At 38.0% G+C, this 15,430-nt stretch overlaps 1 protein-coding gene across 2 annotated transcripts in view; it reads left to right on the top strand.

The window, feature by feature from the left end:
* Window positions 1-6,434: 6,434 nt before the first annotated feature.
* dennd1a (DENN/MADD domain containing 1A) overlaps window positions 6,435-15,430 on the top strand; it is a 45,178-nt gene continuing 36,182 nt past the window's right edge. For both annotated transcript variants that reach the window (XM_083565058.1, XM_083565059.1), the window contains exons 1-2: window positions 6,435-6,593; window positions 13,857-13,915. In XM_083565058.1, the coding sequence (XP_083421184.1) occupies window positions 6,571-6,593; window positions 13,857-13,915 (82 nt within the window). In that variant the 5' untranslated portion in view covers window positions 6,435-6,570. The remainder of the gene's footprint in view (window positions 6,594-13,856; window positions 13,916-15,430) is intronic.

The following is a 15,430-nucleotide window of genomic DNA, read 5'->3' on the forward strand; positions in this document are numbered from 1 at the left end:
CATTCCAGAGGGGCCTGCACATAACTGGTGTGCATTTGTATTCAACGATTACATTTGTAGACCATAATACATCAAAAAATGGTAGTTAAACTGAATTTACAATTAAACTCTTAACAGGGAACAAAGTATAGACAAGATAAGTGTTCTTGTTATTTATATATATATATATATATATATATATATATATATATATATATATATATATATATATATATATATATATATATATATATATATATCCTTAGTTGATGGACCATGCTTAGGTTCTCGGCTCCCAAATCAACCTTATCGAGAGGTGAGTGTGGAAATAGCTAATTATATTTCACTTAAGTGTGGCCTTTTCTAATTGTAGCTTATATAAGTTGTATCTTTTTTATTAAATAATAAAATAGAAAAGATATTTGGTAGACAAAAGAATGGAAAAAAAATCTTACAAAGACTTGGTTACACAAATGTGCACAACCCATAATTGATACTTAAATCTGATGCATTTCTCATATTTTGTGATTTTTTTTCATTTATTTAATTTTGTGACTTTATTTGATTTTGTGAATCAATTGTAGCATCACATTTTAAAACCAACCTCTCTGGTGAAAAAAAATATTTTCTATTTTTCAAATATATGAACAAAAATAAATATTCCAAAGCCATGTAAGCCATTAATCTATATCTGTATTTGTATCTGTATTCGAATCATCTTAAAAATGCCTCAGAAGACAGCTGAAGTTCAACTGCTATAAATTGTCATGCCAGTTTTGATGCATCTGCATCAATAGGCCCCATAAGCCATGCATTTGCAACAAATATTGTTTTCTTGTTTTCTCGGGATCACAGCTTAATTGTCTTGTGATCTTAACATAACAAGAGTTGTTTTCCCATGATCTAGACACAGTGGTGGGCGGTCAAGGTCAGCAAAGCCTTCTCTGCTGGCCTAAACACTATCAGAAAGACTGACCTACATTTACAACTTAAATTCTAATATTTGTTCCATGAGTGCACTGACTGGGACATGTTTAGAGAGGCTGCAACCTACGGCGATTCTATCAACTTGGAGAAGTACACATCATCAGTGACCAGCTACATCAGCAAGTGCGTTGATGATGTGACCATCTCCAAGACCATCACTACACGCTCCAACCAGAAACCGTGGATGACTGCAAATGTGCGTTCGCTGCTGAAACAAAGAGACTCTGCCTTCAGATCAGGGGACAAGGCGGCCTTAAAAACAGCAAGGGCCAAACTGTCTCGTGCCATCAGAGAGGCGAAGCGCGCACACGCAAAGAAAATCCACAACCACTTCCAGGACAGTGGAGACACCCGGCGCATGTGGCAGGGCATCCAGGCGATCACGAATTACAAGACCACATCACCTGCTTGTGACCGTGACCCCTCCCTCCCAGATGTGCTGAACGACTACTACGCCCGGTTCGAGGTGCAGAACAACGTGGTGGTGAGGAAGACCATCCCTCCTTCCACTGACCAGGTGCTCTGTCTAACCACAGCTGAAGTGAGGAAAACTCTATGCAGAGTTAACCCACGGAGGTCTGCTGGACCAGACAACATTCCTGGCAGAGTGCTCAGGGAATGCGCAGCTAGCAGATGTCCTCACTGACATCTTCAACATCTCCCTGAGCAGCAACGTTGTTCCCACGTGCCTCAAGACAACAACCATTGTTCCCGCGCCGAAGAAGTCTTCTGTCTCCTGCCTCAATGACTATCGTCCCGTCGCGCTCACACTCCATCGTGATGAAGTGCTTCGAGAGGCTCTTCATGAGGCACATTAAGACACAGCTTCCACCCTCCCTGGACCCCATGCAGTTTGCGTATCGTCCAAACCGTTCCACGGACGATGCTATCTCCACAACCCTCCATCTGGCCCTCACCCACCTGGATAACAAGGACTCGTATGTACGAATGCTGTTCATTGACTTCAGCTCAGCATTCAACACAATCATTCCTCAGCACCTGATCGAGAAGTTGAACCTTCTGGGCCTGAACACCTCCCTCTGTAACTGGATCCTGGACTTCCTGACTGGGAGACCTCAGTCAGTCAGGATCGAGAACAGCATCTCCAGCACCACCACACTGAGCACTGGGGCCCCCAGGGCTGTGTGCTCAGCCCACTGCTGTTCACTCTGCTGACTCACGACTGTGTAGCAATGCACAGCTCGAACCACATCATCAAGTTCGCTGATGACACGACCGTGGTGGGTCTAATCAGCAAGAACGACGAGTCAGCATACAGAGAGGAGGTACAACGGTTAACTGCCTGGTGTGGAGCAAACAACCTGTCTCTGAACGTGGACAAAACAAAAGAGATGGTTGTGGACTTCAGGAGAGCACAGAGCGACCAATCTCCACTGATTATTGATAAATGCTCAGTGGAGATCGTCAAAAGCACCAAATTCCTTGGTGTTCATCTGGCAGACAACCTCACCTGGTCACTCAACACCAGCTCAATCACCAAGAAAGCCCAGCAGCGTCTCTACTTTCTGAGAAGGCTGAGGAAAACCCACCTCCCTCCCCCCATCCTGTGCATGTTCTACAGAGGGACCATTGAGAGCATCCTGAGCAGCTGCATCACTGCCTGGTTTGGGAACTGCACCGTCTCGGACCGCAAGTCCCTACAGAGGATAGTGAGGACAGCTGAAAAGATCATCGGAATCTCTCTCCCCTCTATCATGGACATTTAGACTACACGCTGCATCCGCAAAGCACACAGCATTGTGGACGATCACACACACAGTTTCTTTCCACAAGCCATCAGGCTACTTAACACACAGAAATGAACGGAACTCTCACACACACACACACACACACTCAAATGTGTGTAACAAACTGTAAAATTTTTCCTGGACTTAACACTTAACACACACTCATCACTCATCTCAATTCATTTCACCACAATTCATTTATTTATTATTCTCAACTGTACCACACTCTCAACTGCTGTTTTTTACACATTTATCATTTATCACTGTATTATACTGTTTACATGCTGTTTTTTTGCACCTTCGACTGCTGCTGTATTTTTGCACTACATTGTTATGTTTATACTCACTTCTGGGATATAGTTTTTAGTTTGTATAGTTTTTACAGTCTTCTTGTACAGTACTGTATAATCAAGTATACAGTAGGTTTACTGGTCGGCGCTATATTGGGTTTTGTGTCTTGTCTTGTGTCGTCTGTCTGCACTGTTTGCACTAGGTTGCACTCGATGCACTTTATGTAACTTGTGTTGTAGCTCTATGTTGTTTTGTTTGTTGTTGTTTAGTGTAGCACCAGGGTTCTGGAGGAACGTTGTTTAGTTTTTACTGTGTACTGTGTACCACTGTGTATAGTAGAAATGACAATAAAAGCCACTTGACTTGACTTGACTTGAAATTGTATTAATTTATTCCCAACAGTGTGTTCTATTCATTTCGTAGCGTTTCTCTTGGCTGCACTGCTTTCAGTACGTGTATGTAGTTAGATTTTTGGCCAATCAGATTTCAGCCTTTATGTGCTGCCATGTCAATCTAATCTGCCCAGGGCTTTCAACGTCTGTACTGCTGGCCTTTTTACCATATATAATATTAGCAGTGGGTCTGTTTCTTTAACCAATCAGATGTCAAATTTAAGTTAATCTTAATCGCACATTTTTATCTATTCTGAATGTAACTGAAATTAATACTTTTTTATACTCTAATCAACATGGGCATGGACAAATATAGAAACCAATTCTTTTTTTTTAATTATGGTGTTTTAAATTAGGTAAATCATCAAGACACCAAACAGAACATGTTTCCACATGGACAGTTTTGATTGCCTGTTTGTGTGCATCATGGTGGTTTTTGAGACTTGGTGCATCAGTAAAACAAATGTTTAGTTATGACAAATAATTTTCTGGTGGAGTTTATAAATCTCATATCTGAGTAAAGAACCAGTGGTGAACAGTAACAAAGTAAATGTAACTCATGTATCTGTACTTCACTCAAGTATTTCCATTTGGGGAGACTTTTATTTTCACTTCACTACATTTTAAATATCTTACTTTTTACTGAACTACATTTCGTGAAATCAGTCGTTCCTTTTTATTAATGAGCGGATAAAAACGTAATTGTTCAATCACACAGCAAGCCAGCAATCAGGTTAAAGCTCTGTTTTACAACTGTTTTGATTGGCTCTTAGCAGTGGTGGATTTACGCGACATGGGTAACCGACCAGAGCGTCACGGGGCGTCCCAAAATATCTATCATCATTTTTATATATTTCTTTTTTTTTTTTACCGTTCATTTGCACGGCCATGTCAATTATTGTATCATGTCATGGTCAATAAACCTGGCCGGGACTCTCACAGAGTAGAAGTTCCTTCACGCATACACATATAAAGGAGAATTGGGGTAGGGTGACGTCACGTCAGTGTCACGCGGGGATCAAGAGACGGAAACCAGAGTAACACTTAAGACAGGGATGGGCAAACTTTTTGACTCACAGGCCACAATGGATTCTAAAATTTGAGAGGGGCCGGGTCATTCATACATATATATATACACATATACATACATATATATACACATATACATACATATATATACACATATACATACATATATATACACATATACATACATATAGGATTGTGTGTGTGTATATATATATGTATATATATATATATATATATATATATATATATATATATATATATATATATATATATATATACATATATATATACATATATATATATGTTGGTAATACACTAAGACGTCATGGTTTGAAATCATGCATGGCACGGAAGGTTCCCCTGCTTAAACCAGCACATGTCCAGGCACGTCTTTTATACACAATCCTGGAGTTTGCCAAAAGGCACCTAAAGGACTAGCAGACCATGAGGAACAAAGATTGAACTCTTTGGCCTGAATGCCAAGCATCATGTCTGGAGGAAACCCTGCACCGTTCATCACCTGGCCAATACTAAGCCTACAGTGAAGCATGGTGGTGGCAGCATCATGCCGTGGGAAGGTTTTTCAGCGGCAGGAACTGAAAGACTAGTCAGGAAAGAGGGAAGGATGAATGCAGCAATTTACAGAGACATGCTTGATGAAAACCTGCTTCATAGTGATCTGGACCTCAGACTGGGGTGACCGTTCTTCTTCAACAGGACAACGACCCTAAGCACACAGCCAAGATAACAAAGAAGTGGCTACGGGTCGACTCTCTGAATGTACTTGAGAGACCGATTGAACATCTCTGGAGAGATCTACAAATAGCTGTGCACAGATGCTCCGCATCCAACCTGATGGAGCTTTAGAGGTTCGCAAAGAAGAATGGGAAAATCTGCAAAAACAAACAAACAAAAAACAAACAAAAAAATAGGTGAGTCAAGCTTGTAGCATCTTAATCAAAAAGACTTGAGGCTATAACTGGTGCCAAATGCTTTTTTCCCCCAAGTATTTGTTTTTAATAAATTTGCAAAGATTTCAGAGTAATTTCTTTCACATTGTCGTTATAGGGTATAGTTTGTAGAATTTTTGTGGAAAATAATGAATTTTATCCTATTTGGAATAACTGCAAAATAACAAAATGTAGAAAAGGTGTAGCGCTGTGCATACTTTCCAGAAGCACTGTAAACACAAAGCAAGTTAGACACAACCAGACTTACACTCCACAGGTTTGCAATGATTACAGCTAAATAATATAGTGGGGAGCTTAAGCCTCATAGTATTTATCTGGATAAAGCAGTTATCAGAGCCTTTTCTGATATTTTTCAATTTTGGTCTGATCAAAGTGTAATAAATAACTCACGTCAGAGGTGTGCCATAAGTAAAGAGGTTTATTCAACTATAAACAATAGGAATGTAAAGCAAATTTGTTGAAAAAAGAAAATTTCCTTCCCAGTTGTAACCGATTAAAAGGCATTAATTAAGTGTGCTGCGAAATCTTTATTTAAAAAGAAAATTATAACTTAATATATTACATATAGATATTATATGGCTGGTTATCTAATAAATAATTATAATTATTTTGAAATTATTACGACAAATTCAAAAACTGAGTTACTCAAGTCTGATTTCTAAAAAAAAAAAGTAAGATAAAACGAGTTTCATTACGATAACGCATAAAAATGTTAAACATTAACTTACCTCCGGCGTTATTAATCTTGTTAAAACCTTTGTTTGTGTGTATCTCTAAAACGCTGAACATGAAACGTGGGTATTTTTTTTACTTGTTGATACCTTCAAAGAAAAATAAAGTGTTTAATAATATGTTACACCGATGTAAATGGCGAAGAATATATACGCAGCCTGTTAGTCAGCCGAATACACCGAAAAAAATTTATCACGCGACTCGCGCGTAATTTCAAACCAGGCGCTTGGTAAATGAAGTCCGCTAGTTTTGTGGTTTACTTCCCAGCGATTCTCCGATAGGCCTTCAAACAACTACATCTCCCAGAATTCCTGTTTGCACTCAGTAGTGATTGTCGCGTGTGTGTGAGGGGGTCGTGTACTCTGTCTAACGGGGCTGTCAAATGGATATTGTTGCTTCGCAACTTAATTCCTCACCGCATTGACTAAGCCAGAAAAAGAAATGAGAATGGGGTCTCGGATCAAGTAAGCGAACTGACATTTAATGTTATCTGTCTGAAATGACTGAGGGTTACACAATGCAGATCTAGACCCTCGCAGGCCTGAATTTACTTGTTCCGAAAGGGTGCAATTGTTATTGTTATTTTTGCCAGGTTTACGTGTTTTAATTATTCCAATATGTGTGATATGTATGGGCATTGTCCCTGTTTGTGTCTCAAACGACTCGAACACAGTAATCTTGTGTGTATAATATTGTTCACGCCCTTGTGATCGTATCCACCTTGGTCATGTTGGATCTATATTGGACAGTAACTGCATATTCGAGATATTCGAGATTCATCCTTTCCTACAAAACTTTTTTTTTTATCACGTGTATTACTAGTCTATTATATTTGGGAGTGGACAGGCAACCCGTTCCTTATATACCGCGATTACGCAATGTTTTCAGAAACACTGGACACCAGATCTTTATATTAAATGTCAGTTAGGAACAGTCTAAAAAGTGCATGACTGGCCACTGTTTAAGATCTGTATCTGGGCGAGAAGTGTCAAACGTTTATTAGGCTGTCACATAACATGTCACATAAAAATTGGACAAATAAATCAATCAGCAGCCTCTCTTAAATGCTTTTAGATAAGAGGGAAACAGTTTGTTGTCAAAAAACAAAAACAAAAATGTACCTATGAAAGTAACTTAGTTGCTATGGGGTGGGCTGGTGGATGGGGTGAGCATGTTTCCCCCTATTCAACATGGTCCTTTCTTACCACTTGGACACTGCTTTTTCAGCATACGTGGTTAATGCTTGGTTTTGTACTTACATTTTTCAAGTACCTTGAGGAGGGAACCTGGTCAAAAATTAAGATCAGTTGTGTGCAGTTAAAATTCATTAATCAGTTGGGTCTTAAATTAAGTCATTAGTTTACTCAAAATCTTTAGTACAAACTGCTGCTATTAAACTCTTTTCAACATTATATACAGCCATCATGCTCACATTACACTGTCTTTATAACAATTGTGTGGAAAAAACCCTTTAAAGTGCGTGTGCATGTGTGTGTGTGTCTATACAGTACTGTCCAAATGTTTTAGGCAGGTGTGAAAAATGTAAAGTAAGAATGCTTTAAAATAGAAGTGTTAAAATAAAAAATAAAAAAAAAGCTTTTAATCATTAAAAAAAAAAAGTAAAATAAATGAACAGAAAAGAAATCCAATTCAAATTAATATTTGTTGTGGCCACCCTTTGCCTCCAAAACAGCATCAATTCTACTAGGTACACTTCTAGGTAAAATATTTGAAGGAATTCGGCAGGAAGTTTGTTCCAAACATCTTAGAGATCTAACCACAGATCATCTATGGATGTACAGTGGGGGAAATAATTATTTGTTCCCTTGCCGATTTGTTGAGTTTACCCCCTAACAAAGAAATTAACAATCTAGAATTTTTATGGTAGGTTTATTTTAACAGAGAGAGACAGAATAAAAAAAAATCTACCAAAAAAGCTGCAAAGAAAGGTTATAAATTAATTTGCATTTGATTGAGTGAAATAAGTATTTGATCCTGTACCAACCAGCAAGAATTTTGACTCCCACAGACCCAGGCATGAGCACTTTAAGCTGTTATTAGTCTGTGTCCTGAATGAACTATAAACAAACTTATTTACTTCCCCCCATTTAGAAATAAGTTTGAAACTTTTTAATTAATTTACCAGTGCAGCAATAACTTAGATGTAGTATATGTGTTCATGTTTTTTTGGTTGCCGATTTATCTGGGACGTTGGTTCTGTAGCAGTACAGCCTGTGATTAACGACTTTCTAACTATTGGAGAAAAGAGAGAAAGTGAGAACACGTTGTGATATTGAAGAATTTCTTGCCAAAAAGTCTCCTTGAGGATATTTTAAATAATAATAATATAATAATAAAAATAATAATAATAATAATAATGATTAGGGCTGCAACTAACGAGAATTTTGAAATTGATTAATTGGATGATTGTGTTTCTCTCTCTCTCTCTCTCTCTCTCTCTCTCTTTTTGATTACTTGATTAATCAAATAAATATATTTTTAATTAGATGTTTTGCTTATTATAACTATATAAAGTTCTTATTCCGGGTATTTATGTATAAAAGTGTACTTAAAGTCACATAGTGAGTTTAACTATCATTAATTGAGACATTTAAAAGCTTATAGTGGCTGCTTGTTGAGGAGTGCATGGGGGATTTCTCATTTGAACAAATTCCCCCATGCAATTATTTATTTTTTGTATAAAAAAAAAAATAAATAAAAATTCAATATAAAAGGTGATTTGTGTAATTCAACATTTGTATTGTATTTTGCAGATGGCAAGTTGACAACCATGCTAAAAGAAAATCTATATAAAATATAATACAACATTGTTTTTGACAATTTGTGTTTAAACAAATATACAGATATTTTGTTCATTTGTGAAGATATACAAATATGGAATATATAATAAATGTAATTTTGTATAATAATTAAATGATATATAGATAAAAAAAAAAACCATTAAAAACAAGCTTTGAACGTAGTAAAACCGCAGTAAATCACGTCTGAAAACAGATCAATGAACTGCGGTAGTAGACAATTGCTATAAAAGAAGAATGGAACGGAGAAACGCAGCAAACTAACAGAAAACAACAACAGTGACAAAAAATGTAATCGTTTACTGCTGCTGTTATTTGCTGCATTTAGATTTAGTGTTTGTTCATACTGCTTTAATTGAATCCATCACTATGTCATGAGCGAGCTGATTGTGCAACTTGATGCTCGCTATTCATCGCAGAACAGATCCAGTGCGACTGTCCCGAAGTTAGCAAACAATAGCATTCAATAAACTACACCATATACACATGACGAGGATTATACAGTTTTTGCTTACTGTGCTGATGTTTCGCCTTCATCCATGACACCAGTTTGTTTTTTTCTCTTGTGCTCGTGCATTTCTGTGCACACAATTCCATACCACACAAGCTCTGCTTTTCATGACTTTCAGGTAAAGTTTCCTTTATTGCGTTTAATATAAAATGCTGCCATGCCTTGGATGATTGGGATTGCACATTTTTTCCTGCTGTCGGTTTACTCTGTACTCAAGTGATTTTTTCAAGCGGCTGTGTTATATTACCATCATACTAACCCATAAGTTGAGCAGCCCAACTAATCAATAACAGCTAGAGGAAACTTCTGGGTGGATATAAGATTTCAAAGGCATATATCCTTTTCTAGCTGAGCTACCACTAAAATTGTTGGATCCAATCATTAAGGTCTTTGGATGTACACCCATCAGTTCTCCTAATCTTTGTCCCTTTTTTATGGCAGAGGAAACCTGAAATAAAAGGTGATTCAGTCCTTGAATAAAGAGGTTACAGTGCCATCTTCTGAGTTATGCTCATGGATTAACCTGTTGGAGAATGGCTGAGTTCTGTGAAATACCAGAACACAGAGAACATAGGTCAAAAGTTTCTTGTTGTTTCCCTGGGCTCCTAAGAATATATATATATATATATATATATATATATATATATATATATATATATATATATATATATATATATATATATATATATATATGTATATATATATAATGGCGATCAAAATTAGAGATTAATTTATAAACAATTGAACAATTCTGAAATAATGTTATCTTCACTGCTCAACAGTTGAAGGAGTTTTTGTCCTGTCTATACCATGCTACCAGAACACCTTTTCCACAAAATGACTAAGGCATTAAAAAAAAAAAACTTTTAATTTGCAGAAAAAACACTGATCAAAATTAGAGAACACTTTCAGATACCTCCCAGTTATTGGTGTTAATCTGGCACCTGGTGCTAATTTCCTTGAATATCTGTCAACCCCTATTTAACTGGCAGCCTAACTTCCAGTTTCACCGACTCTGCAAGATGGTGGGCCGTTCTAAAGTGACTGAAAGCCTCCGGCAGCAGGTTGTCCAGATGAAGGCCAAAGGGATGACCCTATCAGCCATAGCAAGACAAGTTGGTCGTTCCAAATCTTTATTATATTGAATCTTTACAACATCACAAACTCATTCAAGTCCGCCAAGAAGGCTGGTCGCCCACGGAAGACAAATACACGGAAGACACGGAGGACAGGATACTGCGGAGGATCTCAATGAGCAATCGTTTCCACACTGCAGCTGGAATCAGCCTGCAGTGTTCATGCAGGACAATGCTCTATGACACACAGCAAAACGGGTAAAGCAGTTCCTTGAAACTGAAAACATTGAAATAATGACATGGCCTGCCCAGAGTCCTGATCTCAACAAAATAGAGAACCTCTGGAAAATCCTTGGCAACAAAGTTATGGCCAAGAAACCCACTACAGTCACCGAACTGTGGAGGAGACTGGAAGAAGAGTGGACCAAAATCACACCAGAGCAGTGTGAGAGACTAGTTCTGTTCTGTGGCCGCAGATGTGCTGAAGTCATTCAGAGCAGAGGCCTGTACACTTCCTACTAATTGCTGACTGTTGTAACCGTCAGAAAATTTTGTTGTAATCTTTTTCCATGCTACAGTCATTGTTGTTCTTTAATTTTGATCAGTGTGTTTTCTGCAATATAATGTTTTTTTTTTAAATGCCTTAGTTAATTTGTGAAAAAGGTGTTCTGGTAGCATGGTATAGACAGGGCAAAAACTCCTTCAACTGTTAAGCAGTGAAGACATTATTTCAGAATTGTTCAATTGTTTATAAATTGTTCTCTAATTTTGATCGCCTGTATATATATATATATATATATATATATATATATATATATATATATATATATATATATATATATATATATATATATATATATATATACAGTGAGGAAAATAAGTATTTGAACACCCTGCTATTTTGCAAGTTCTCCCACTTAGAAAGCATGGAGGGGTCTGAAATTGTCATCGTAGGTGCATGTCCACTGTGAAAGACATAATCTAAAAAAATAAATCCCGAAATCACAATATATGATTTTTAAACGATTTATTTGTATGATACAGCTGCAAATAAGTATTTGAACACCTGAGAACGTCAATGTTAATATTTGGTACACTAGCCTTTGTTTGCAATTACAGAGGTCAAACGTTTCCTGTAGTTTTTCACCAGGTTTGCACACACTGCAGGGGGGATTTTGGCCCACTCCTCCACACAGATCTTCTCTAGATCAGTCAGGTTTCTGGCCTGTCGCTGAGAAACACGGAGTTTGAGCTCCCTCCAAAGATTCTCTATTGGGTTTAGGTCTGGAGACTGGATAGACCACGCCAGAACCTTGATATGCTTCTTACAGAGCCACTCCTTGGTTATCCTGGCTGTGTGCTTCGGGTCATTGTCATGTTGGAAGACCCAGCCTCGACCCATCTTCAATGCTCTAACTGAGGGAAGGAGGTTCTCCTTAATACAGTGCAGTCGCCCTGTCCCATGTGCAAAAAAACACCCCCAAAGCATGATGCTACCACCCCCATGCTTCACAGTAGGGATGGTGTTCTTGAGAAGGTACTCATCATTCTTCTTCCTTCAAACACGTTTAGTGGAATTCTGACCCAAAGTTCTATTTTGGTCTCATCTGACCACATGACTTTCTCCCATGACTCCTCTGGATCATCCAAATGGTCATTGGCAAACTTAAGACGTGCCTGGACATGTGCTGGTTTAAGCAGGGGAACCTTTCGTGCCATGCATGATTTCAAACCATGACGTCTTAGTGTATTACCAACAGTAACCTTGGAAACGGTGGTCTCAGCTCTTTTCAGGTCATTGACCAGCTCCTCCCGTGTAGTTCTGGCTTGAGACCCCACGAGGTGAGATCTTGCATGGAGCCCCAGTCCGAGGGAGATTGACAGTCATGTTTAGCTTCTTCCATTTTCTAATGATTGCTTCAACAGTGGACCTTTTTTCACCAAGCTGCTTGGCAATTTCCCCGTAGCCCTTTCCAGCCTTGTGGAGATGTACAATTTTGTCTCTAGTGTCTTTGGACAGCTCTTTGGTCTTGGCCATGTTAGTAGTTGGATTCTTACTGATTGTATGGGATGGACAGGTGTCTTTATGCAGCTAACGACCTCAAACAGGTGCATCTAAACTAGGATAATAAAAGTAGTGGAGGTGGACATTTTAAAGGCAGACTAACAGGTCTTTGAGGTTCAGAATTCTAGCTGATAGACAGGTGTTCAAATACTTATTTGCAGCTTTATCATACAAATAAATAGTTTAAAAATCATATATTGTGATTTCATATATTGTGATTCACCTACGATGACAATTTCGGACCCCTCCATGATTTCTAAATGGGAGAACTTGCAAAATAGCAGGGTGTTCAAATACTTATTTTCCTGTTAGTCTGCCTTTTAAAAAGTCCACTTATTTTTCTCACTCTGTGTGTGTGTGTGTGTGTGTGTGTGTGTGTGTGTGTGTGTGTGTGTGTGTGTGTGTGTGTGTGTGTGTGTATGTATATGTATGTATGTGTGTGTGTGTGTGTGTGTGTGTGTATATATATATATATATATATACACACACACACACACACACACACACACACACACACACACACATACATACATATACATATACATATACAAAAGGTGTTTTTTTTTATGTGGAGTTATTAGCAGACTCTCAGCGCTGCCAAAAGATTGGTGCTTGACTGGATCTGCACAACTGTGATTGGTTACTTTTTGAGGCAGCAGTTGCCCTGACCGTATAGCACCGCGACTGTGCGACTAGACACATGGCAAACATCAGAGATTCTGATTCTGACATACATCAGTGATTGTAACGTAACGCATGTTATTGTTGGAATTTAGAATAATTATTTCAGATGTTAAATATAGGTTCCCTGGTGGTCCAGTGGTTAGGATGCGGCGCGCACACCTCTGCGGCCCGGGTTCGATTCCCGGTTCAGGGAACCAACCCCAGCCATTCTTGTGCACTAAGAGTGCACAAGCCAGTGCACTCTTAGTGCCGGTCCCAAGCCCGGATAAAAGGGGAGGGTTGCATTAGGAAGGGCATCCAGTGTAAAAACATGTGCAAAATCAAACATGCGGATCATGAATACGGATGATCTGCTGTGGCAACCCCTAATGGGAGAAGCTGAAAGAAAGTGTATTTCAGATGTTAAATATGGTCTCAAAAATCTTTAGGGAAGTCTGCATATTTGAGTCTGGAAAAATATGGAATTCTGACATTAAAAATGTGTAGTAACCCTGAATAATTTGCTATCTATGTTTAGAAACCTTGTTAATATCCTACTTTTTATGTTAACCTTTGACACTTGTGTATTTCAGGGACAAGCCTAAGAAGATCTTTGAGGCTTACCTAGAGGTCAAATATTCTGAGAGAAAAGGTAAATTCTACCTTTCCAACATCACCTCATACAAATACTCAATTTAGTTATATTCAATGCAGTTTGATTTGTATAATGCTTTTAACAATTAGCAATTAGGTTTAAAACCTTTAACAAGGATTGTTAAATTTTGTCATCATAATTTTTGTTATGACCTGGTTGTCATTTATTGCCACAGATTATCTTCTAGTACACTACCATAGTTTGTGACAACTGTGTTTTCAGTAGGTCTTGATATTTCACTGGTTTGTTGTTATATTTTTCAAACCTACTTTGCTTCTATCATAGAGGATAGATGCAATCTCTGAATACTGCCAAAGATTGGAGCCCAATTTGAGTGTTTAAACTTTCTAGAACTTCACATATCAAAAACATGCACATAGTCTTTCATGAACATGTAGGATTACATATCTTATGCAGTCTAAACACAAACTAATCCAAAACTCCTGCAGCACTCTAACAAATTGTATATAAAACAGAAGTCAGCAAATAAACAAGCAGTAAAGGAAGACAGCAACATGAACTTTCCAAAAAGTAACGCATGTAAAGCGCACTGTTAACAGTTGCAACATAGCCCTCCCTATAGTCTGTTAGAATTAAAAAGTAATTATTATATTAAACTTGTAACTAAAATTTAGCCAGGCATATATTCAGCCGATTCACTGTTAAATATGGTCCTCTCTACTAGTGATTCCACGGGTTGTCCTCACAGCCTAATGTTTACATTCCCACACCCTATACTAGCTCTGACCATGCATAACAGCAATTATGGTTCCAGTTGCTGCTCCCTAGGCAGATTCACAACAGAAAGTTGTGGTATCCCTGGCCAGGTTACCTACCTTTTGGCTCTTGGAACAGTGAGCAGACTAATGACTGTTTTAACAGTTCAGGAAGTGCCTAAACACTGAAACCCTTGATGAAGACTAGATGGTTCCAGGGTGAAGCAGCTCAAATGTATGAAAGTGAAGATTCATGTATCTCAGGTATATGAACAATGACTCTTTTACATCATGGCCTGCACCTCTGGGCAAAAAGGGCATCTGTGAGGTGATATTCCACAAGGGGTATTTCTTCTTCATAGGCACTGCACTGGCTTCCAGGCAAAGTAGATAATGACTTTCTTGGGGAAAGTGTGGTAATTGATTGTTCTAAATGAGACTCAGAAAGTGATGTCAAGGCCATGCTTAGAAACAGCTGAGTTCAGGTTCATCTCATTCCACTGTTACCTTTTGATGGTCTCTTTGAAGCAACATCTGCAAGTAAACATTTTTTTTTTGTTATTTACATTTGGGTCTTTTAAAGGATTGAGCTTTTTATTAGTCTGCATTTATTAGAAAGGCACAGCACATTGGACAAAATCTTTTGAGAGTAGTTCATATAGCATTCATTTATATTATTATATTATTATTACAAATTATACTGTTTACCTGAGATGACAAAATTCCAAAATTATGCATTCAGCAGCTTTAAAATCAAAAGATCTAGTTTTCGTATAGCTCCAATGCCAAGTTAAAT

This window comes from Silurus aristotelis, assembly GCF_946808225.1.
Source record: "Silurus aristotelis genome assembly, chromosome: 16".
NCBI lineage: Eukaryota > Metazoa > Chordata > Actinopteri > Siluriformes > Siluridae > Silurus > Silurus aristotelis.